The sequence below is a fragment of the Pyricularia oryzae genome, chromosome 1, assembly GCF_000002495.2.
Source record: "Pyricularia oryzae 70-15 chromosome 1, whole genome shotgun sequence".
NCBI classification, from domain to species: Eukaryota; Fungi; Ascomycota; class Sordariomycetes; order Magnaporthales; family Pyriculariaceae; genus Pyricularia; species Pyricularia oryzae.
In genome coordinates this window covers 4,208,635-4,232,197 of record NC_017844.1, presented here as the reverse complement: position 1 = coordinate 4,232,197, position 23,563 = coordinate 4,208,635, and the positions used below count along the sequence as shown (strand labels likewise).

The following is a 23,563-nucleotide window of genomic DNA, read 5'->3' as shown; positions in this document are numbered from 1 at the left end:
CTTTTAAATATAGTGGGGCCGCTCCGGCGGACTTTTGGTGTGCTTTGCAGCTTTGATCATCGAATGAATGCAACGACGAATGAATTTGTCCGCGAAACAGACAAACAAAAATCAAGAGACTGTCAATTATATTTTGCTATTGGGTTATTTCAACAACTTAGACACCTGCCTGTCGAAGCTCTTTGCACACCATCTGATAGCTAGACGCAATTGATTTTTTTCTTTTCTGGAACAGACTGATTGCCGTCCATTGTGACTTTGTCTCTAAGGGCTTTCAATCACTTTGACGTGTGCGCGTCCCACCCTCGCGTGTGGTGTCTTTGACAGCAGCCAACGTCCTGCCTCCGTCGTCTTTGGCGGGCCATCAGAAATAAAAACAGACTGCCTACCTGGCACCTGAAACCCTGTGCCCGTGTCAATCTCTTTCTTCTTCTTGAAACTCACAAAATGTCGTCCAAACCACCGTCAAGAGTGGTGTTCGTAGGGAACATCCCATATGGTATTTGCTTCCTCCTCCAGGCCTGTCCCCATGGTGATATATAAATGCCGTTATATACAGTTGTTAACCAGTGCCGCCCATTTATTTAGGACTGTCTGAGGAGCAAATAACCGACATCTTCAGCCGGGCGGGCAAAGTACTCAACTTCCGTCTTGTCTATGACCGGGAGACAGGAAAGCCCAAGGGTTTTGGCTTTGCAGAGTATCCCGACAATGGTACGTTACGTCTGGCGCCAGTTCACTCGACTTCAGCAGCAATCTAACAAACATAATCTCCCCTACTTCCAGACTCAGCAGCATCAGCAGTCCGCAACTTGAACGACACTGAAATCATGGGCCGTAAACTGCGCGTGGATTTTTCTAACGAGAAGCCGAGCACAAACGACCCCGACGACGGACCCCCCGGTGGCGCAAACGGCTCCGGCGCTCCCTCGTACCAACAACAACAAGAAGTCCCCTCGCTGCCCCCTCTCCCGCCGGGAAAGGACATTCCCGCCGGCGTCTCGGCGACCGACGCCATCTCGCGGACCCTGCGCACGCTCCCGCCCGCCCAGCTCCTCGACATCCTGCAGCAGATGAAGACCATGTCTGGCGCCGACCCGGCCCGCGCGACCGAGCTCCTGACCCAGGCCCCACAGCTGTCATACGCCATCTTCCAGGCCCTCCTGCTCATGGACCTTGTGTCCCCGGACGCCATTCACTCGGTCGTCGACCCGGGCGCCGCCGTCCCGCCCCCAGCGGCCGCCCCGGCCCACGCTCCCGCTCCCTACGGCGCACCGCCTGCTGCTGCCGCCGTCTACCAGCAGCACCCCGTCGCCAACACCCCGCCCGTTCCAATGCCGTATGCGCCGCCTGCCGCGCCGACCGCTGCTACGCCGACCCCTGCGCCGGCGGCCGCGCCTCAGGACACGGACGCCCTCATGCAACAGGTCCTTGCCCTACCGCAGGCCACCATCGACCAGCTTCCCGAGGCGGAGCGTGCGCAGATAATGGCTCTCCGTGCCAGTTTGATGGGCCAAGCCAGGTAAAGACCGTCGGTCAGGGCTGGATGACGGAATCGGGGAAGCTTGAGTGAGCATGGCATTCCATGATGCGGCTTGTGTCGTAGTCGTCACTGTCTCTAGCTGAAGCCACCCAACTACGAGCATAAGATATCGATAAAGACCTTGTTTGGCATATTAGACTTATTGTGTTGCCATGAGCGCCAGGTGGATAGTCGGCCTTTGAGGGTATTCGGGCTGAGGAAGTTTAGCAACTCCGAGACTGCCGCAGTGATAGAGGAGGATTATATGTAAAATCAACTCGGGTGCACAATATCGGTTCCCTGAACTGCTCCATGATAGCAGACGTCAATTCAATTCCTCGGCTCCCAAGCTCCTCGCTTGTTCTTCTAAAATAAGCATTTATGAGAAACCACATCGCTGTGATAGTTTATGGCTACAGCCATAGCCAGTACATCAAAGGATACAGGGTCAAGCACAGATGATTTGAGGGCCGTATATGTCAATGGTGTTTTTTGTTTCGTTTTGTTTCCCAAACCCAGCACTGCCATATGCACCCAGTTAGTTTTACAAAGCTTTCATGTTTCAAAAATGCCTTCCCACCAATCTCAATATCTAGGAAAATCCTGAAAGTTTTGCTGTTTTTTATTTTCTTTCCTACAGATCTTCACGACCGAATAAATGAGTAGGAAAATACACTCAGCTCCGGCCTCTTAAATCATCTACTACCCACTCAAAGCACGGTCAAGTCCCAAAGGTTACAAAAAGAAATACGAACACGCCTTGGGGGATGTTTTCTGCTCCCTTTGATAGCTAAGATACGCACGCTCATAGCCCATACAATTTCTTGACTAGCCAGTAGCACAGTAAACCGGCGCTCAGCAGGCTCACCGTGATGGCGAAAAACCACGTCAGGTCGCCCTCGGCCGCCTGCCCCGGAACCCAGACGTTCATGCCCCACAGACCAGTGACCAAGTTCATCGGCAGGACGATGGTGCCTAGGATCGTCAGCTTACCCAGGATGTCCGCCGTCTCCTCCTGACGCTCGTTCATGCGTAGACTGATCTGCGCCAGGTAGTTGGCGTGAGACCGAGCCAGGATCTTCTCGTAGTGGCTCAGGTTGGCCGTCATGGTGACAATGTGGTCTTGAATATCGCCCAGGTAGAGCCCGATATCTGACCTCGGAGCCACCTCCCAATGCTCGTTGCACCGCTTGGCGAAGCCCTTGATGACATCGGCCTTGTTGCCCAGCAGCCGGTACAGGCCCATGACTTTCTTGCGGCAGTCGCCGATGCGTCTTAGCATTGCGTTATCCTTGCTCTTGAACGATGTCGTATCCTTGACGGCCTCGGCAGTCGAGACTTCCTGCAGGCCCAACACTTCGTCGTCGATGTCGTCAACTTCCTCCTCGATCCGGGTGATTAGCGGGACGAACACGTCTGTAATATCGTCTATAATGGCGTAAGAGATCCAATCCGCCGACAGCATCATGTAGTCGCGAAGCTGTCGAACTCGTCGCCTCACATTGGCCGGGTGCGGCGTGATGGAGAAGTGAAAGGTCAAAATTCCCTCCCGGAATACCACAATGTACATATTCACCGGCTCCAGGAAGTCCTCGCTCTCCTCATCCTGGTCAAAAGTACGGTAGTTGACAAAGTAGTAATGCCTGAACAGTTCCACCTTCTCACGGGCTTCTTGCATGATGATGTCTTCTGCCGTCAACGGATGAATGCCAAAAGTCTTGGAAATGACTCTCATCTCAGCCTCGCTAGGGTTGAGAACGTCTAGCCACCAGACTGGGCGCTCACCAAACCGGACCGGCTTGCCTTCTGGTGGCGTTGTTGACTTTTTGGCAGAATTAGGTGATTTTGGTGGCACTGGCGTCTCCAGACCTGATATTGGAGGTGCCGAGGTCATGACACTATCTCTACCGGTCGGGGGTGAGAATGTCCGGTTTAGATAGCCTGGCCTGGACGAATGTTCGCTCGCATGGATTGAAGGAGGTACTGAAGTCTGCCGGCTCGGAGCCCGCGACTCGCCAGGAGTTGGTTGACGGATAGTGGACGTCATATCATCATTGTCGGACTCGGAAGAAGAATCTTCGATAATGACTGGTTCGGGGACGAACAGCTCACGGAAAGTACCGCCTGCCTGCACCAATCCCGAAATCGTCTGGCTGTGCACCGTGCTCTGGAACTCTTCGTTGAAGTAGGTGAAGCGATATGGTGCATCATCCTCGGCCTTGAACCAGGTCTTGTTGACAGGCCTCAGTCTTCCGTTGATAAGCTGTGGTTCTGTGATCCTTTTCACGCGCCGTTCTTCGTTGGCCTCCTTCTCCAGCTTGCTCCAGTCCTCCAGCACCGACAGGTCTGGCCATCTTCTCTTTCGCCGTCGCCCCTTTGACCTCAGTCCCATATGCACGTCCTCCGAATCGTTATGTGCCATATCATCGCCCATCTCAGACATGCCATCCTGAGGGAAGCACACGTCCTCTTCGGGTGGGACAGAGATGGTGTGTCGCCTCTCCATCGGAGAAGACATGCGTCCAGAGGGTCGTTCCTCGTCACCGATGCTCTCAGCGCGGCTGCGAAGCTCGCTCCTGCTTATCTCGTCCCTCAGCAGGTCGTCCCCGAAGTTGATGAGTCCCACTGGATCGACCGGCCGCATCCTAGGGCTGCCGGGCATCGACGGCGGATAGTTGACGTTGTAGCTGTTGTTTGAGGTGGACAAGGGGTTCAGATGCAGCTTCTTCTTATCGACAGACATTCCTGAGCTTGTCCTACTCCGCGAGGTGCTCTCGCGCGCTGTCATCTCGCGGGAGCCGTAGCCTAGCGCAGCCTCCGAATTCCCAAGGCGCATCGACTGCGAAAGCAGAGGGGCGCCCTCGTTGGCCGAGTGGTCATCCTCATCGGCACTGTTGCTTTCGCCGCCATGATAGACAGTCCTCAACCTGCTGGTGCTGCTCGAGTACGGCTGTGTATTGGAAGGGAAAGGAGAGGCGGACGTGACGGCGATGGACGGTCGTCGAGGTCTCAGTGACTGCTGGTCCCTGTGGTCGAGCAGCGCTTCGCTGTCGAGGCTCGTGTTGCTGAGGTGAGCGGCGTGATTGGTGTAGAAGTTGGACCCAGCGGTCGATAGGTCGTCATTGGCCATGTCGTCTGGCCCGGTCGCAAAAGACTGTCGCCGGGACTTCTTCTTCTTCTTGCCGCCCCGGTGAGTTCTCTTGCGCCGCCCAGGCTGTTGTTCTGTGTGGCAACTGGAAGCCTCCATGGGGATCAGATCCGAGTAGATGCCACCTCTGCGAAAGGGATTCGACGACTCAAAATTGCGTGTAGATATTCGACGTTTCAGTAGGATTGGCAGTTATCACTGAGGTAAGCTATCTGGGCTTACCATATAGCCTTACCGAGGGGAGGGAGGTCGGGGGCAGTGGCTTGATGGAGGCACGTGCCCACTCTCTGGAGAAGGAATGCGAGACACGATTGCCCATGTGCAAAGTTACCCATAGAATGTAGCGACAGAAACAAACAGTCGTCGAATTAAAAAAAAGACTTGACAGACGTCGCTACGGAGAAATGAGGAAATACAAAATAAAACGAAAATATTAGACAAAATTGCGACGCTATGAAGTATGTTGCAAGCTCGCTATGATATGGAATGGTCTCAATTGAGAGAAATCAATGATGACTGCCTGGTTTTTGACGCAACTCCGTGTGGAGGGATGCGTTTGAAGCTTGGGTCAATCCGGAGAAGGCGTGGCTTGAGTGGATCGTCTCCAGACCAGACGCGCTGGGTACGACTTTTAGTGACCCAGACCAGGGTCAAACTTCTTTGTGTTGATGTCATACCTCTATCAACTGGCCACATCCATGCAGTAGGAGGGCCGAGTCATCAGTGCAGAAATTTCTGGTTTTTTTTTTTTTTTTTTAGTTGTTGGCCTTTCAAGCCCACAACGTAAGCGCCTAACTATGTGTACTTCAATTCATTTTGACCTGTAGGCTTGTGTCGTCAAGCCGGGAACTTTCCACCACAGTCATGTTAGTCAATCGTTTGATAATAATTCGGTTGCGGTAGATCAAGGATAGGTCGATCGATGAGTTAGTTAACTGGGTTTGTTTAGCTGATGATTTTTGGGCTGAGCGCACACAAGACCAGCTGGCTCGTCAATCGGATGGTGGCGTGGCTGGCTGTGTTGGCAGTATGACGGGCGACTGCCGCCTCCACCCCTGTACATCATGTGCATCATCAAAGTTTAAAAGGGAGTGTATTAAATTGTTTTGAATGATCTTGTCTTCTTAGAGTAGTTATGGAGCAGCGTCTTCATCAATTGGATTGGCTTGATACGATAGATCGTGAGTCGACCAAAGAAGTTTTCGACTCGCAGAGCTGAATCTAAATGCATACATCAGCCGACCTACCCGTGTCAGTCTGGCCGCCAAGATTTTAACGTATACCTTAATTACCTAATACGTACATGCTAATTATGAGTAGTAATTATTATCCTCTGATTTACTACTACTGTACCTACAGCAATGCATATCTCGCCACTGAAAAAATAATCCGAATACCTGCAGCAACTAGGGCAACCGACGTTCATCATGATCGCCAGCCAGACAGCACAGCTCAGCTCCGATTTCCGCAAAATGCCCCGCCCTCTCAACCACCCTTCGGCTGATCCGCACAACGGATCCGGGCCCCGCAGCTTACCAGCTGTGAACCGAACCCCTCACATTAGATTGGACTAGACTTAACTAGACCAAGACCCAGATAGTCCAGACCAACATGTTCCGCGTTCACTCCACTTGTCTTATCTTTACATCACTGATATAATTATGCGGAGTCTCATTACAGTAAAAGAACAGGAAAGAATTGTCGTGTAGCCGCGTAGATATCGACGGTTACCAGACCCAACTCAATACCTGAAGAACGCCATCTCTCTCACAAAGATGTCGGGATTCCCAAAGCTTATTCCCGCCTTCACGGCCGAGGTAAGTTACCTACCTGGTAGTTGTGATGGGAGGAAGTACAGATCACCCAAACAACATCCACATCGACATCGTCCTATAACTTGACATCACGGTGGCGCTTGAATCATGCATTAGCCCACTGGAGATTGGACTAGCCAGTACTCAATACATTAGCTCACCCAACTCCGAACCAAACGCCCCATGCAATAATACGCGATTAAAACCGAGTAAAAAAAAATCCTTAGGTCCCAATCACCGCCCCGACGTCGATCGGCAGCACCCGCTCCGGCGGTCTAGTCCACGCCGGCTTCGTGCCCGAGGCCGGCTCCCTCAAGTCCGAGCCCGGCTACCCCATCCAGGTCGACGCCGTCTTCCTGCACGGCAGTGACTACATCCGCCCGGACCCGGATCAGCGGCACGTCCGCCTCGAGGTCAGCAGCCTCATGCGTGACGCCAAGTCGGGCGCCCACTTCAGGTTCGACTACAGGGGCACCGGCTCCACCACCGGCCCGGCGGGTCTGGTCCTCTCCGGTAGCCCCGAGGCCAAGACGACTGAGTTTGGGGAGGTTTGTAAGTTCTTCTCATGGTTAATCGTTTTGCGGCTTTCTTTCTGTCATCATTATTGTAATCTCCATCCCCCAGCTCTCTTGTTCGATGTCTGACTCCGTGGGCATTGCTGTGGTTTTAACTCGATGGATACAGTCACACAAGTGTCGTTTGAGTGCGACAACGAGGCTCTCAAGGCAATGTCTGAGAAGGTATACGTCGGGTCGGGCCGATTCATTCTCCAGGAGGGCAAGCCTGTCATCGTGGAGTACAAGATTAGTGAGGTGGCTGCCTAGTCTGGTCCGAGAACAGTCCAGTCACTTGCTTTCGGTTGTTTGTTGTCGGAGAATTGCTGCCCTGTACTACTTGTTCTCCGAAGGACCGAAGGACAGGGTTTGCTACTTGTGAATTTCGTCTGCGCTCACCTGATGATGAAGTTTTTCCCTTCGAATGAATGCCATTCATTAATCACGAATAAACACCATCGTGATAATGACTCGAGGTTAGGAGTCAGGAGCGAGTGGCTACATATTCAAAACAACAACAAAACACCTTTGTGGGATGATGATCTCTATCCACGTGTGCATTCACAAGTGATAGGAAACTCTCCGTGTAGATATACCCCGAATCAAGTTTTGTATTGAGGATTACCCAGCCACCTAGTCTTCCAAGCGCTGCTTGTATGAAAATAATGCATTTGCCGAGATCAAGGCCATCAAATCTTGGCTTTAAGAACAGTGGGGAAATGCCTTGAATTCCAAAACCAATGTTCTCTCCTTAGCCATAGCCATAGCCTCATAAAATATTCGGCTGCAATTCATCCAAGCAGGCCGGCAAAGTGCTGCAACCGCTCGTACAATCCCATTTGCGACAAATTACATGCTCCACCATGCAACATGATAATTCTTGGCGGTGGGTGTAGCAAGACTATCGGGCTCATGATGTAGACATGCCTCCCAGTTGCATCAGCTTCTCGCCAGCGCGAAGGTTGGCATATTCGTAGGCCCTGGATCCCTGCGGGAATGTTCCGTTAGCCGCCCAAAGGTCGATCAGCGGTTGCATGGGCTCCAGCTCGTGGGGCTTGAGCATATCGAGGGCGGTGGCGGTGAGGACGAAATGGCTAAAGCAACTGTTCAGTTGCTTTTCGAGGTTGAGATGGTAAAACGGCTCGACAAAGTGGGCCCAATACAGGTGTGCATAGACGCGGAACATTTGGCGGAAGATGGTCTTGCAGACCTCGACAAAGTTCTCGGGGAACCCGCTGCGTTTGCCAACCCAGTCACCACCCTCGCCTCCCGGTCCGGCCAACTGTGACAGTGCCGGCGGGCAGTACTGAGGGTTGTGTGCAAACGAAACTCCTGAGGCCTCCGTCGGGAAGATGTTGGTATCATCAATCTTGCCCGAGATCCAACGCTGCATGAGAGTCATGTACTCATGGGCGGGTAGCTCAACAGGCTCTCTCCGGGAGTTGAGCCATGTGAACGAGTGGTTGCTGAGCGCGCAAGGCGGTATGTTAGTGGTGATATCTTTTTCGTTCTTGTTCGTGAATTCCACGTGATCTGAGGAAGAAGAAAATAAAAAAACAGTTGAGACACTCACGCCCCAGCAGACGTCCGAGGACAGGTGGTGGAATTGCAGATTGTTGTTCCGTCCTCCTCCTTTTCGTGAACAACCCTGACAAAATTCCAGAGATTTCTATAGTGTTCGACCACTATGTTTGAACCGCAGCAAGAAGTTGGAATTGGTTAGCTTGTTGCACCACTAGACCGACGCGACCGATGGATCGAACAAATGACACTGTGGCCACCGCCATCAACAAAGACTCGCTCGTTCATACCTTGATGTGCAATCCACTCGCCCTGTTCAACCGTCTTTGGTCTTGCACTTAGGGTCATAAAGTTGCCCTTGACGATATGTCGTGCATAGCCGGGGTTAAGCCACAAGGGCAATGGGCGGGGTAGGTGGTAAGAGTTGAGAATATCTTCGCCGGTCGCCATAATGCCGCTGTTCTCATCCATACCAAGGGTCTGGGCCAGCGAAGGAGAGTTTGGAAGAGGAGGCAGCTTTGAGGCCAGGCTGCTTGACGACTGACTGGCTGACAAGGCGGTGGGAGAAGCAGGACCCGAGCCTAGGTTTGGAGGACTCTTGGTCTGAATGGCCGGTTTGTTGGTACCACCCCGGAAACGGGCGTTGCTGGGGGCGCGAGTTAGAACGTGGCGGTTAAGACGACTGCAGATATGATGGCGATGGCCATGTGTCCTTTTGTGGCGTTTGAAGGGAACAAAGCAAGTGCATACAGCCAAGGCTAGGGATGAGAGGTTTGATAAAGATTGCCAAACCCCGCCTGTAGTGCACGAGAAAGGCGCGACAGGACGGGACGATGACTGAGATACGACATGGTATTTGGACAAAAGATTGGAGAGGAAGGCTAAAATAGTCAAGGAAATGACAGCTCAAGCCGCCGTCATCCTAGCCTTCCTTGGTGAGAGGCGCTCAAGGCTGGCTCCATGACATGCAACTAAGCCGGGCTGACTGGCTGGCGGGGTCGTGTCAAGGCTCTTAGAGGTAGAATGGTAAAATGAAAATGAAGACTTGATCGGCAAGCGACAGTGTAGAAGAAAAGAAGAAGAAAAAAAGTAAGGAAAAGGGTCAATGCTTGTCTCACCCAGAGTCTATATAGCCCTTTGAGACTTTTGTATTTTATATGAATTTATTTAACCGTAGGGCCGCCGTGATGCATCTCACTGAGAGGCAAGTGACGGGTCTGAACGGAGCTGGACGGGAACCGCTGGCTTCTTTGGGCCGCTACGAGATAACGCTGAAGGCGGTGGGAGACACAGTGGGAAGCTGTATGCAGTTGGGCGACCGAGGGTCTGCACCAAGAACCAAAAACCAAAATAGAAACAAGTGGACAGACGAGAGAGAGAGAGAGAGGAATAAAAAAAAACCAAACCAAACAACTCACATTCCAGAAAAGAGGTTTGACATTATCAGGTAAAGAAAAAACCGAGTGAATGGGATTAACGTTGGTGTCAGAGTCAAGAGCTGGTAGCTAAATGCAGTAGCTGAATATCGCTCGGAGGGGGTGAGCCGCGGCGGTGAAACTCGACTGGAGGGTCAAGGGTCCCAGCGGCTCTCTTGGAAGGCTTGCGAGGTCCCACGTTTGACGTGCGGGCGGTTAGGTTCAAGGATGGCAGAACCCCAACCAGCAGGCCCGTAACTTTTCCTGTACGCGGCGCCTCCTCGGGGTCGTCTTCTAGCTCACCAAGGCTGCAGGTCCGTGGAGCCCTTGTCTTATTGTTTCTTAATTGTTCCGCTGTTTTGTTTCTGTGGAAGAAGGCCGAAAAAAAAAAGAAGAAGAAAATAGCCAATGTAATAATACTCCAATACTCCGACACAATACCAACAGTATCCGACGGCAAAGGGCAAGGATCGAGCTGGCCCGAAGCTTTTGGAATGGCTCAGGTGCAATGTTGGGTTGGCGTCAAAAGGAATTGGGTTTTGGCGAGGCATCCAGACCCAGATCATATGGGCTCAAAGCACAACTTGTACTTGTACCTATTGCTCTAGTCTGTCCCATCTTATCCCCCCTATTCGCGCTGGGTACTTTGCCCCACGCGTCTTTGCCTCAGGGAGTTTCTCACGTGACGCAGCATAATCAGAAGTGCTAAGAACTGGATAGCACTGGCTAACTACATAATCGCTGCTAATCCCTGCACCCATCGATCGGTGCATTTTCGTGGGTGTGAAAGTTAGGCGCGACTCGCCAATGGAGCTTCCAGTACCTGTATAGCTAGCTCTTCTTCCTACTACAATTGTTCGACGTTAAAAGATTCCCTGTCGACAACGATCCCTTTTGGCTTTGCAACTGATTCACAACGTGCATTTCAACGTATATCACCCAGAAAGCTTGATTGAATAAAAATACACGCGAAGAATATCATCCGAACCGCGTAGTATCAATCAAATCCTTCGACCCGCCGACAACATGTCCGACTCCGACGACGTGGTCGACATCGCCGATGCAGGTGATGAGGGTGATCTTTTTGGAGATGGCGGCGACGAGTCCGACATCGAGCGCCCGCTTAGTGATCACGAGCTCGATGACGAAGACGATGACGACCAGCAGCGCGAGCGTGAATATGGCGAAAGCAGCCAACGCGCGCCACAGTACAAGGAGAAGCGCATCATGGGACTTAAGATATTCCGCCATCGAATTCCTAAGCCCAAAGATGGGAATGTGAGCTACTTCGCCATCGGGCTACAAATTATGCAGGTTGCTCGATCCATCTCTAGGTGCTAACGATAAAAAAACAAAAAAAAAAAAACAACAGTTGCGCATCCTCAAAGTCCCCCAGTTCATGAAAATAGTCCCCGAGCAGTACAACGAGGACTCATACGAACCGACGGCTTGGGATCTCTCAGAAGACAAGAAAAAATACCCCGCGAGCGTCATCAGGTGGCGCAAGAATCCTGAGACGGGAAAGCTAGAGAGCAATGCCAACATCTACAGGTGGAGCGACGGGTCAATCTCGGTTGCCGTCGGTGATCAACACTACGACATGGACGCCAAGTCCCTCGCGCCAACTGGCAAGGGCTATGACGAGAAGCGCGACGCAAACTACTATGCTGCTGCTGGACACTTGTCGACCGAGGCCTTTTTGACCGTCGGTCATATCACGGAAGAGCTCAAGGTGCGGCCCAACGAGGCTCTGGAGGCTGCAGCAGTGGATCGTCTCATGGCCAAGATGGACGAGGCAACAAAGCACAGGCACACCCAGGACGACGTCATCTTCCGGGCCACGGAGGACCCTGAGCTACAAAGAAAGCAGGCCGAGATGGCGGAGAAGGAACGCGAGCGCTTGCGACGAAAGAAGGAAAATGCAGCGGCCCGCTTGGAGATGGGCTTCGGCTCATCCCGGTTCAGCGGTCGCAGCGGTGGACTTTCCGTCGGCGGGCTGGAGAGCGGCAGCGGAGAGCGGAGGCGCGGCAAGGGAGCCGGCGACAAGTCGCGGCCGAAGCGCAGGCGACCTGAATATGATTCAGACGACGACCTGCCACAGGGCGCACGCCGGCAGGACGACTACGACATGGCCGATGGATTCATTGCGCCCAGCGACGAGGACATATCGGAGGGTGAAGAGGAAGACGAGGATGAGGATCTACTTGATGAGGACGAGGACAGGTCACCGCCAAAGGCGAAGAGGCAGAAGAAGGTTTTGGCCGACGATGACGCCGATGGAGATGCCGACGACGCGCCGGCTGCTCACGCCGAACAGGGTGGACGCAGAGGACGGAGGCTCATTGTTGACGACGAGGATGAGTGAGGAGCCGATGACTTCACATGAAAGTGGCAATACTGGTGGGCCAGACTCGGGATGTATTGATACGAAAGCCTTAATTCAAAATGGGGATCATATGGACTTTTCCGGGAGAGAAAAAGCGAATATTTAAGCTCGCGGCCCCTTGTTATTGTAGTGCAGCCGCACATCTGGTTCCAGTTTGATTCTATCTAGTTCTAGTCCTATGTCCAGACGCAGTTTGGGCGAGAAGTAGCAGAATATGCAATGCATAAATTCTGCAATGCAGTTTAGAATTATGAAGTAATTAGTATTTATGTTTGTACAGTAAGATGAACAAAGTTGGGCCAGCTTCAGCGCATCAAGGTGCGCCACGAATGGCTGACCCATAAACAGTAGATCACATGCCAAAACAAGACGCGCGCGCACCTTGACGAGAAGCCCGAGCTCCTGGCCACACCATAAATACCTGCATACAAGGCTTGATTTTCAAGTGGCGCGCAAGGCTTAATGCAAAGCATTTGAGTATTTTACCTGGGCAACCCAACACAGCATCTGGGGAGGTGGGATTTTCTTGCTTAACAATGTCGGCCGGCGATTTCGAAATTCAAGGGGATGAATCCAACGAGGACTGAGACTCCAAGTCCCAAGTTGAACAAGGGCCAGCCATCAGAAAGAAGAAAAAGGAGCCCGTTCGCTAAACCCGCCAACTTTGAGTGGTCGGTCGCCTTCTTCGGTAAAATATAGCAAACCCCAGCGATAAATACACGCTACGTCGCCAAAACAAGAGTCTCATACCGGCGCCATGGCGGTATTTGGCTTCTTGGGAGTAATTTTTGGCTTCTTCACCCAGTGGATTTACGTAAGCCTCCATACTCGGCTCTTCACTCTCCCATCCATCTTGTCAATCAGAGGACTGATTTATGAGGAAACCATCTACCCTCCCGCCAGACATTCTTTGCATGGATCCAAGGCAAGTCCCCAAAGGCAACATGGCGAAGAAACCTTCGCAATGCCCAAAGCTACAAGGAATGGCGCACTGCTGCCGACCAGCTTGACACCATCTATGGGTTTGACAAATGGTATGTACTTGGTAGTTTGTTGCCTCTTGAGATACTACTGCCCGTGGATATGTCACGTGGTCCCTTGGAGATGATCCAAATGTGAATAGGCAGGATTTCATAGCCATCAAAGGGGATTTTATTAACCTGAAGCATGGCCGCAATGTAGGCGAAGGGACATGAAATCAAGCCTCTACGGATGTGAAGCGGTTTTAGACCACCTTAGGGAGCTACAGAGGGCAACAGGTGATCACACATTGCACCACACCCTTCCAAATTTGATCAGATCGGCCTTGACACGCAACATGGGCAACATCACCTCGACAAAGCTTTATCACCGTGCTTTCGGCGGCACCAAGCACCTGATCGAGCAATACGTCGTCCAAGTCGGGATCTCGATCAACAAGGTCCTGCTGCCTGATTCCGTTTCTGGGATCGAAGAGCACGAGTCCACCAACGGAAGCACGGGAGGACATCGCGGAGCACCTGCGGAACTTGCCGTCACCCCCATCACTTCCCGGCGCGTGCAAGGCCTGTGGACTCTGCACGACAAGAAGACGGCCGCCGCCGACTTCCAGCGGTCCTTTGGGCACACTTGCCTGATCCTCCAAGGTGGCTCCATCTTTGGCATGTGCCATCTCGGTGTCGTCAAGGCGCTGCACGAAGATGGACTCCTGCCCCGCTGCATCGCGGGCACGGCGACGGGAGCGCTCATTGCGGCTTTGGTGGCTACGCATACCGACGAGGAACTCCCCAGGGTCTTTTCTGGCGAGCTGGTTGATCTCAGCGCATTCGAGACTCATGCCCGAAAGACAAGCTCCGGTTCTAGGTGGGCAACCCTGTTCCGGCGCCTCCACCGATTCGCGGAGAAGGGCTACATCCTCGACTTGACCGTGCTCGAGCAGCTCGTGCGAGACAATGTGGGTGATATGACCTTCCAGGAGGCTTTTGAGCGTACTGGCAGGGCTCTCAACATTACGGTCGTCTCCTCGGGTCAGGGTGGAGTGCCCACGGTCCTTAATTATCTAAGTACACCAAATGTGGTAAGTATAATAGTGCAGACGTGGATACAGCCTAATCTCTTGGCCTAATCCTTCTATATCCGTCACTGGTATTTACTGACAGTCTCCTGCAACAGCTCATCTGGACAGCAGCGGCAGCCTCTAATGCAGACTTGCCCTCGCTCTACGGTCGTACAACGCAGTTACTGCGTAAGGGGTATGATGGGAGGATCGAAGCATGGGGACCCCCGAGGACCTTTAGGCACTTTTCCCAGGCGCAATATACGGAACAAAACTCACCAATCCGCAAAATCGGCTCCCAGTTCAACGTCAACCATTACATAGTAAGCCAGGCGCGGGCGTACATGCTTCCCTTCCTCAGGCCAGACATGCACGGCCCCGTATCCAGTTTCAGCTGGTACCTCAACGACCTGGCCTGGTACGCCGGCCTCGAGGTCCGGCACAGGCTCCGGCAGCTCGACAGGTTCGGGCTGATCCCGGACCGCATAAGGCGTCTTGTGATCGACGACGTCGTTCCCAGTGGCAGGGGCCTGACCGTAGTGCCCGACGTCAAGATGGCCGACTTTGCACGCCTCCTCGAGGTGCCCACGCAGCAGTCGCTGGCGCACTGGATCAGGGTTGGTGAGAAGAGCGTCTGGCCCGCGTTGGCGGCTCTCCGGGTGCGCTGCCACGTCGAGTTGGTGATTCAAAACGCACAGGATGTCCTTGACACGACTAACGAGGCCGAGTATGCAGACCTGGGGGTGCCGAATACTGAAGTCAACGGCGGGGTTAAGGCATGACCTCGTCTAGGGACCGGGGTTGGCAGCTGGGACATGTCTCGTCCCGGTCTCTTAGTTGGGCTTTGGGAGAAACGAAGTTGATGTACAATAGAATCTGTACCAGCTCGACGGTTCCACCCGCCAACATGCTTGTATCCTTCATTGCAATCTCAGTCTACAATTCGGGATGTTGTTTTGGCCAGCGGAGACCTGTACCTGCACTAGCCTGTCACTTCTCGAATGTGGAGAGGTAGGGAAATAGTTTTCCCAATATTGATCATTGCCGTTGTTACCGCTGAGAAGGTTTCCCCTTTGGAGGCTAGTCGGTAGATGTCTAGTCATCTTAACCTTTCAATGGGAATTAACGCTTGTCATCACTGTCACGTCGGCTTCCTATTAGAGGTTCGGGGGGATTCGGAGACAACATATCCACAAAACCCGACAGTGATAGTAATTACCCGGTATACCATGCAAGTGCAAGGCAAGTGGAATCTTTTTCTTTTTCTTCTGTAAAGCTCCCATTTCAAGGTAACGCGCAAGAAATGGTCTCGTCCGTGAACCGAGATCGTACTTTGCGTTGTACAGAGCACCTGAATCCACCCGTTGCCGAGGAAGTTTGGGTGTTGTCAAATGACACAGCGTGGTTTATCCCTCACAATCATATGACTGACCACTAAAAACATACCTAGGTATTAGACTAGTTCTAGTCTAGCTTCTACTGTTCAGCATCTCCGGAACCACGTGGGAATGCAACCCAAGGTAAGAGCACAGTCGGTGGTATTCGCTAATTACCCCGCCGTCCCCTCAGTAACAACACGTATGGTAACTGACTCGAGTTTTCAACCGGGCTCGAGGCCGTCCTACCGTTGCAACATTATACTGGAAACGCCCCCATGGTCTGTCTGTACATACATAGTACATAGTAGCTGATGGCCAAGCTTTATGGGGAGAATCGGACAGAAGTTGCACCGGGCGCCGTGTTGGGGCGCAAAGGCCGGACGAAGATTTTTTTTCTTTCTCTATTTCTTTCTGATTTCTTTGGTTTGAGTGGTCCAACATTGTATTACTATCCCCACGTCAAGGAAAACCGACCTGCCATGTTCGGTTTTTTTTTTGTCGAGATTTTTCCCTTTCGGGCGAGTTTGGCAGGAATATGGTAGGACTTTCTTGTGGATATTGGGAAAACATGCTACGACCAAAGTTCAATACTTCTCATTATTTACCACCTGCCACTTGCTGAATGCCTCTCTTGCGACGGCCAGCAAGGTTCGTTGTGAGAAAATGGACATTTCTTTAACACGGAGGTGATGGTCTGCGGTTTGATAGACTTTACGAAGCGTAACGCGTGGATCTTTTCTTTTTTGTGGTACCAAAAATTGACGGTTTGGTTCATCATTGGTTCAAGCGTTAGCCCTTTAATATGGATATTGATACCCTACCCTTGGTTTCATTCAGCTGCAACAACTACCGTAGGGAGAAATGCAGGTACCCGCAGGCCAAGACGAATGCCGAGCATGGAGAAGCTTATGTTGGTATGATATCCGGGGATGCACGCTGCAAATTACCTACCTTCCTACGGTAGGTAGGTACCTACTATGGTAGGCACCACAATAAATTACATGATCAAAGTGTCGTACCTGCCTGTACCCATGATAAGTTATAGGTAGGTACCTCCATAGAATGTCTTGACCAGATACTATACGATATAACTGGATCATCACCGAGTCAGAATAGAGCCTGATCTATGCCTACACTTTACAGGTTTGTTCCTAAGTGGTTAATCTCATCTTTGTCTTGCTCACACTTGCGGGGATTTGATGGGACTAGCCTTGGCTGTCAAACTTGTTTTCCTTGCGCAAATTACTACGTACAGTACAACCTGATCGAAGATGCTAACTTGGTAATTTTTTGGGGTAATGTGGATATCCACCAACCATACTGAACTACCTAAAGCCGTGAAATACAGTTCGCAGACAATCAGGTACATTAACCGGGCTCAGTAGACCAGGTCCGGCCTATTGCCACACTCGGTACTGTGCATGATAGTAACAAAATTAAAGCTGGTGAAGGGATCTCGTGTAAATCTCAGATGGAAAGGCTTAGGCTTGTGCTATTTGTTTGTTGGGTCTCTATGTAGAAAACAAATCCTTCAATGCATCCAAACTGACATTGTTATTAGCCGTCTGTTACCAAAACCCTTTTCAACTGCTAAACCGCTTGGAAGTAAAATAAACAGGTATTGACACAAGGGTACCTAGACTGCCAGCGTATACTTTCCAAATCTGATTTATAAAAGCTAAATATACTACTGCTTTTGGTCATCTTCTTGGGTGTAAAATGTGTCTTGCAATTAAATATATGTATTAGCGATACTCGCCTTTTAACCTCGCTTTTAGCTTCTGTTTACTTACCATTTAACCTTTGGCGTGAAGTGAACGATTTCTGCGAGAATCAATTGTTTGAGCCTAGGCCACGTCGTGGGAGGGGCAAAGCACCTACAGCGGCATAACTGGTACTTAAGTCTACCCTGTATCTACTTGGGGGCTGTTCGTTGTGGGCCCCCTCAAAAAAGGGGTTACAAAACCTTAATTTTCGAAAAAACCGTGGACCACCCCGCATTAGTTTTTTACCTAAAAAAATCGTTAACAATTTAATTTATACCGAATATAATCCCGTTCCATAACAATACAATTGCATTTACCGCAAATATACCTATATTATAACGTCCCCAAAATTTCTAATTATTTTAAAAACCCGCATATATACCCAATATATCGAAATTTACCGCAATAGGGCGGATACCGCGCGGAAAAACAAATCCAAACCAAAATCGTTACAATTGTTTTATAAAAAAACCATTACCCGTATTCGAATATTTAACAATATATTCGTAATTTCCTAATTAATAATATTTTTAAAATATCGATAAAACGCAGCGGACGGCCTTTATTATTAATTAATATTAAAAATTAAATTTTCGTTATATATATTATGCAATTTGATAAATTTGATGCATATTTCAATTTATAATACGTAATATTTACGGCCAATTTAATGCGTTAATTATATATACCGCCCTATAATCCAATTTAAATAAATTAATACGGCCGTTGGCGTAAAAAATACCCGGAATTGCAATTTATTAAATAATAACCCGTCGAAATTATTTGTTTTAATTGGAAATAATAAATCGATTTTATAAAAATTTAATATCGCCGCACGGCGGTTCGTGCGGTAAAATTTGGAATTACGGTTTTAACGGCCTGGAATATTAACGAATGCGGTATTAAAATCGGTATAAAAAATGGCCGGATATCGGTATTAGTCGTAACGAAAAAAATATATAAAAAATTACGCACCGCGAATTTAATTAACCGTAAAAATTATACGTTAATAAACGGTAATAACGTTATTAAATAATTATTACCGTTTTTTTATATTTTTACAAAATAATTAACGAACGATTGGTTTAATTTAAATTTATTTAAAAATATTATTTTTACGCGGTTAAAAACGGGGTTTTCCAATGGAAATATCCAATTTACCTAAATATAATATTTTAATCGGTATTTGTAACCAAAAATTGTTACCGTATAATTAATTGGATTTCCCACGTTAAAAAGATAGTTTGGTTATAATTTTAACGTTAAATTTGATTTCATAAACCGTATTAAGGCCAAAATCGATCCAAATTTATAACGGGCCAAAATATATATTTGGAAATGGTTTTTTTTCGACGGTTTTGTTAATTATATGCATTATTTTGCATGTAATAAGCCCACTTTTATTTGTATATAGCCAATTTTATTTAGTGCCGAAGTGGAGTGGGGAATGGTGGAATTCCGTTATTTTGTTAATGCAGGAATGCAATTTAAAGGTCAGCGAGTGGGGTTAGTTACCCTGTACCGGGTTTAATACCCACCCTGCACCTGCGAGTCAGCTACCCTGTACCGGGTTGAAAATTTCACCAAGTTAACGTTTAAATGCAAACCCAGAGATGGTTTGTATGCAAATGAGGGTGTTTTTTCAAAAACCCATACAAATTAGTTTTTCGGAAATTCATTCGCGGCACCGGAACCTTTTCTGGCGTGCGGACCCCCACTTCGATGTCGGAGAGTATGTAAGGGAAATAAAGCAAAATCTCCCCCAACCAATTATTTATCAGTACCAAAATTATAGTGCATTTCTACCTATTATTCAGCGCTTTTAGCACTGGTTATTTACCATGCCGCACCTAGGGTTTACCCCTATATCCCCTGTTAGCACCATTATTATTAACAGGTTATGAGCCCGGAAAGGTTCTAGCTAGTGCACTAAAGCGCACTTTGCATTATTGGAAAGCCCTGTTTTCAGGCTTTAATTTGGTTATTGTCGCATATCCGCAGCACGTATATTGACGAAGATATTGCTGTTTTTGTGCAAATTGTTGGTTATAGGTGCTACGTTAGCACCTATCCCCCCTGTAATTACAGTGAGGGGTCGCTATATTAGCGTTTGACTCAGGCCCAATTTTCAGGCACTGCAGCGCTCGCTCGATTGCAAATCCCAAAATTTTTGGTGTGGTTTTTATGGGTTGTGCATCGCTATTGCGATTGGTTCAAATTTTTAGTGCGTTAATTAGGGTTTGCGCTAACGAGTCAGGGCCAAAACCCCTGTATTCGCCCGCTAATAGCCCAGTGATCCACTAACCGAACGCTGCAAATTACCCTGCAGGTTACCCTGCACCCACCTAGCGAATTGAACTTTCGATCGCTAGTGCACCTGGATCGGTACAAATAATACCAGGGCACCCATTAATTGTGGATTTAGGGATTCCAACCCTGTATTTTCAGTGGATTCGATCATTGAAAATAGCAATAAGCCCTATATTTGGCAAGTATAGGCCTGTAACCGTTAGAAGGCAAACGGCTATAGAAAATCCTAGATTGGGGTATTTACCCTTAGGCGACTAGGTTAGTTTTTAACTATAATTTAGGCCACCCTACAATGGAAGACAGCCCTATGTCGGGCCTCCCAGGCCCAATTCCACCGGATAGGGGCCCTGAATCCAGCCCGAATGAAGTTTGTTAATTATATGCATTATTTTGCATGTAATAAGCCCACTTTTATTTGTATATAGCCAATTTTATTTAGTGCCGAAGTGGAGTGGGGAATGGTGGAATTCCGTTACTTTGTTAATGCAGGAATGCAATTTAAAGGTCAGCGAGTGGGGTTAGCTACCCTGTACCGGGTTTAATACCCACCCTGCACCTGCGAGTCAGCTACCCTGTACCGGGTTGAAAATTTCACCAAGTCAACGTTTAAATGCAAACCCAGAGATGGTTTGTATGCAAATGAGGGTGTTTTTTCAAAAACCCATACAAATTAGTTTTTCGGAAATTCATTCGCGGCACCGGAACCTTTTCTGGCGTGCGGACCCCCACTTCGATGTCGGAGAGTATGTAAGGGAAATAAAGCAAAATCTCCCCCAACCAATTATTTATCAGTACCAAAATTATAGTGCATTTCTACCTATTATTCAGCGCTTTTAGCACTGGTTATTTACCACGCCGCACCTAGGGTTTACCCCTATATCCCCTGTTAGCACCATTATTATTAACAGGTTATGAGCCCGGAAAGGTTCTAGCTAGTGCACTAAAGCGCACTTTGCATTATTGGAAAGCCCTGTTTTCAGGCTTTAATTTGGTTATTGTCGCATATCCGCAGCACGTATATTGACGAAGATATTGCTGTTTTTGTGCAAATTGTTGGTTATAGGTGCTACGTTAGCACCTATCCCCCCTGTAATTACAGTGAGGGGTCGCTATATTAGCGTTTGACTCAGGCCCAATTTTCAGGCACTGCAGCGCTCGCTCGATTGCAAATCCCAAAATTTTTGGTGTGGTTTTTATGGGTTGTGCATCGCTATTGCGATTGGTTCAAATTTTTAGTGCGTTAATTAGGGTTTGCGCTAACGAGTCAGGGCCAAAACCCCTGTATTCGCCCGCTAATAGCCCAGTGATCCACTAACCGAACGCTGCAAATTACCCTGCAGGTTACCCTGCACCCACCTAGCGAATTGAACTTTCGATCGCTAGTGCACCTGGATCGGTACAAATAATACCAGGGCACCCATTAATTGTGGATTTAGGGATTCCAACCCTGTATTTTCAGTGGATTCGATCATTGAAAATAGCAATAAGCCCTATATTTGGCAAGTATAGGCCTGTAACCGTTAGAAGGCAAACGGCTATAGAAAATCCTAGATTGGGGTTGTTAATTATATGCATTATTTTGCATGTAATAAGCCCACTTTTATTTGTATATAGCCAATTTTATTTAGTGCCGAAGTGGAGTGGGGAATGGTGGAATTCCGTTACTTTGTTAATGCAGGAATGCAATTTAAAGGTCAGCGAGTGGGGTTAGCTACCCTGTACCGGGTTTAATACCCACCCTGCACCTGCGAGTCAGCTACCCTGTACCGGGTTGAAAATTTCACCAAGTCAACGTTTAAATGCAAACCCAGAGATGGTTTGTATGCAAATGAGGGTGTTTTTTCAAAAACCCATACAAATTAGTTTTTCGGAAATTCATTCGCGGCACCGGAACCTTTTCTGGCGTGCGGACCCCCACTTCGATGTCGGAGAGTATGTAAGGGAAATAAAGCAAAATCTCCCCCAACCAATTATTTATCAGTACCAAAATTATAGTGCATTTCTACCTATTATTCAGCGCTTTTAGCACTGGTTATTTACCACGCCGCACCTAGGGTTTACCCCTATATCCCCTGTTAGCACCATTGTTATTAACAGGTTATGAGCCCGGAAAGGTTCTAGCTAGTGCACTAAAGCGCACTTTGCATTATTGGAAAGCCCTGTTTTCAGGCTTTAATTTGGTTATTGTCGCATATCCGCAGCACGTATATTGACGAAGATATTGCTGTTTTTGTGCAAATTGTTGGTTATAGGTGCTACGTTAGCACCTATCCCCCCTGTAATTACAGTGAGGGGTCGCTATATTAGCGTTTGACTCAGGCCCAATTTTCAGGCACTGCAGCGCTCGCTCGATTGCAAATCCCAAAATTTTTGGTGTGGTTTTTATGGGTTGTGCATCGCTATTGCGATTGGTTCAAATTTTTAGTGCGTTAATTAGGGTTTGCGCTAACGAGTCAGGGCCAAAACCCCTGTATTCGCCCGCTAATAGCCCAGTGATCCACTAACCGAACGCTGCAAATTACCCTGCAGGTTACCCTGCACCCACCTAGCGAATTGAACTTTCGATCGCTAGTGCACCTGGATCGGTACAAATAATACCAGGGCACCCATTAATTGTGGATTTAGGGATTCCAACCCTGTATTTTCAGTGGATTCGATCATTGAAAATAGCAATAAGCCCTATATTTGGCAAGTATAGGCCTGTAACCGTTAGAAGGCAAACGGCTATAGAAAATCCTAGATTGGGGTATTTACCCTTAGGCGACTAGGTTAGTTTTTAACTATAATTCAGGCCACCCTACAATGGAAGACAGCCCTATGTCGGGCCTCCCAGGCCCAATTCCACCGGATAGGGGCCCTGAATCCAGCCCGAATGAAGTTCTAACCGCTAAATTACAGGCGCAAGACCTGCAATTAAAAGCGTTAACTACGCAATTGGATCAACTTCAGCACACAATTCAACAGTTAACATCTCTGTTGACGCTGAAAAATGGTGAACCCACTAGTTTTAGTGGTATTGCGGGTATTAATACCCCCAATAGCGGTAATCTGGAGGCCAACCCACAGATTTTTAGCGCTAATACCGCTACCGCACCACCTAATCCACCCGGTAACCTAATTCTAGGTGACGGGATAGGTAAAGAACTATCAAAACGGGTATTTTCCTTCCCCGAAAATTGCAAATTAGTAGGGGCTAGCAATTACGACCTGTGGAAACAGGCACTTATAGTACAATTCAGGGCTATAAAAGCTGCGGAATTTATTTCCAACCCTGAAATTGGCTATAGCCTACCGGAACATGAGCAATCAGTCCTATTATTGCTTATTAAAGACAGCCTAACCAAGGAACCTTTAGAATCCATTGCATGGCATTCCAGCCCTGTAACGGCCTATAAGACCCTGGAAGATAGCTATTCCGTTGCACCCGAGATTAGCAGAGACTCGCTATATCGGGAATTTCACGCCCTAAATTTTTCGAAATTTAGAGGGTCAATACCAGAATTTAACAGCCGTTTTAATTCCCTGGTAGCTAGATTAGCGAATGCCAACGTGCAAATTAGCCCTATCGATGTACGAAATCAATACCTACGGGCCCTGGAGGGGACGTTCCCTACCTGGACCGAACGCCAACGCAGTACCCAACGGGCCCTGCAGGCTATAGGCCAAAATTCGGATCGATTAAATTTGCAATACCTTATGGCGGACCTTATATC

The 23,563-nt window shown here is 49.0% G+C and overlaps 9 protein-coding genes across 9 annotated transcripts; 7 read left to right on the top strand and 2 right to left on the bottom strand.

The window, feature by feature from the left end:
- The first annotated feature begins 47 nt into the window (after window positions 1-47).
- Window positions 48-2,252, top strand: MGG_09885 (cleavage stimulation factor 64-kDa subunit). The gene is made up of 3 exons (XM_003709930.1): window positions 48-499; window positions 589-714; window positions 787-2,252. The coding sequence occupies exons 1-3, from the start codon at window positions 448-450 to the stop codon at window positions 1,524-1,526; spliced, it is 918 nt and encodes a 305-aa protein (XP_003709978.1). The 5' UTR covers window positions 48-447; the 3' UTR covers window positions 1,527-2,252.
- MGG_09884 (manganese resistance protein MNR2) lies at window positions 1,992-5,185 on the bottom strand. The gene has a single exon (XM_003709929.1). The coding sequence runs from the start codon at window positions 4,767-4,769 to the stop codon at window positions 2,328-2,330; it is 2,442 nt and encodes an 813-aa protein (XP_003709977.1). The 5' UTR covers window positions 4,770-5,185; the 3' UTR covers window positions 1,992-2,327.
- A 1,149-nt stretch (window positions 5,186-6,334) lies between these two features.
- Window positions 6,335-10,567, bottom strand: MGG_09882 (uncharacterized protein). The gene is made up of 4 exons (XM_003709928.1): window positions 9,978-10,567; window positions 8,850-9,205; window positions 8,612-8,723; window positions 6,335-8,504 (listed from the first exon to the last, which is right to left on the bottom strand). The coding sequence occupies exons 1-4, from the start codon at window positions 9,998-10,000 to the stop codon at window positions 7,949-7,951; spliced, it is 1,047 nt and encodes a 348-aa protein (XP_003709976.1). The 5' UTR covers window positions 10,001-10,567; the 3' UTR covers window positions 6,335-7,948.
- Window positions 10,568-10,746: 179 nt separating this feature from the next.
- MGG_16287 (uncharacterized protein) lies at window positions 10,747-12,716 on the top strand. Its single transcript, XM_003709927.1, has 2 exons — window positions 10,747-11,252; window positions 11,347-12,716. Exons 1-2 carry the CDS (start codon window positions 11,001-11,003, stop codon window positions 12,337-12,339), a joined length of 1,245 nt encoding a protein of 414 aa, XP_003709975.1. The 5' UTR covers window positions 10,747-11,000; the 3' UTR covers window positions 12,340-12,716.
- Window positions 12,646-15,673, top strand: MGG_16286 (uncharacterized protein). Its single transcript, XM_003709926.1, has 4 exons — window positions 12,646-13,174; window positions 13,264-13,394; window positions 13,543-14,416; window positions 14,512-15,673. The coding sequence occupies exons 1-4, from the start codon at window positions 13,118-13,120 to the stop codon at window positions 15,175-15,177; spliced, it is 1,728 nt and encodes a 575-aa protein (XP_003709974.1). The 5' UTR covers window positions 12,646-13,117; the 3' UTR covers window positions 15,178-15,673.
- Window positions 15,674-18,931: 3,258 nt separating this feature from the next.
- Window positions 18,932-19,394, top strand: MGG_16285 (uncharacterized protein; the record flags this gene model as incomplete). The annotated part of the gene is made up of 3 exons (XM_003709925.1): window positions 18,932-19,046; window positions 19,204-19,272; window positions 19,336-19,394. Coding segments are annotated over 3 exons (243 nt in total), but the record flags the coding sequence as incomplete, so codon positions are not given.
- An 858-nt stretch (window positions 19,395-20,252) lies between these two features.
- Window positions 20,253-20,715, top strand: MGG_16284 (uncharacterized protein; the record flags this gene model as incomplete). The annotated part of the gene is made up of 3 exons (XM_003709924.1): window positions 20,253-20,367; window positions 20,525-20,593; window positions 20,657-20,715. Coding segments are annotated over 3 exons (243 nt in total), but the record flags the coding sequence as incomplete, so codon positions are not given.
- Window positions 20,716-21,441: 726 nt separating this feature from the next.
- On the top strand, window positions 21,442-21,904 carry MGG_16283 (uncharacterized protein; the record flags this gene model as incomplete). Its single annotated transcript, XM_003709923.1, has 3 exons — window positions 21,442-21,556; window positions 21,714-21,782; window positions 21,846-21,904. Coding segments are annotated over 3 exons (243 nt in total), but the record flags the coding sequence as incomplete, so codon positions are not given.
- A 748-nt stretch (window positions 21,905-22,652) lies between these two features.
- Window positions 22,653-23,561, top strand: MGG_16282 (uncharacterized protein; the record flags this gene model as incomplete). The annotated part of the gene is made up of 2 exons (XM_003709922.1): window positions 22,653-22,986; window positions 23,206-23,561. Coding segments are annotated over 2 exons (690 nt in total), but the record flags the coding sequence as incomplete, so codon positions are not given.
- Window positions 23,562-23,563: the final 2 nt, after the last annotated feature.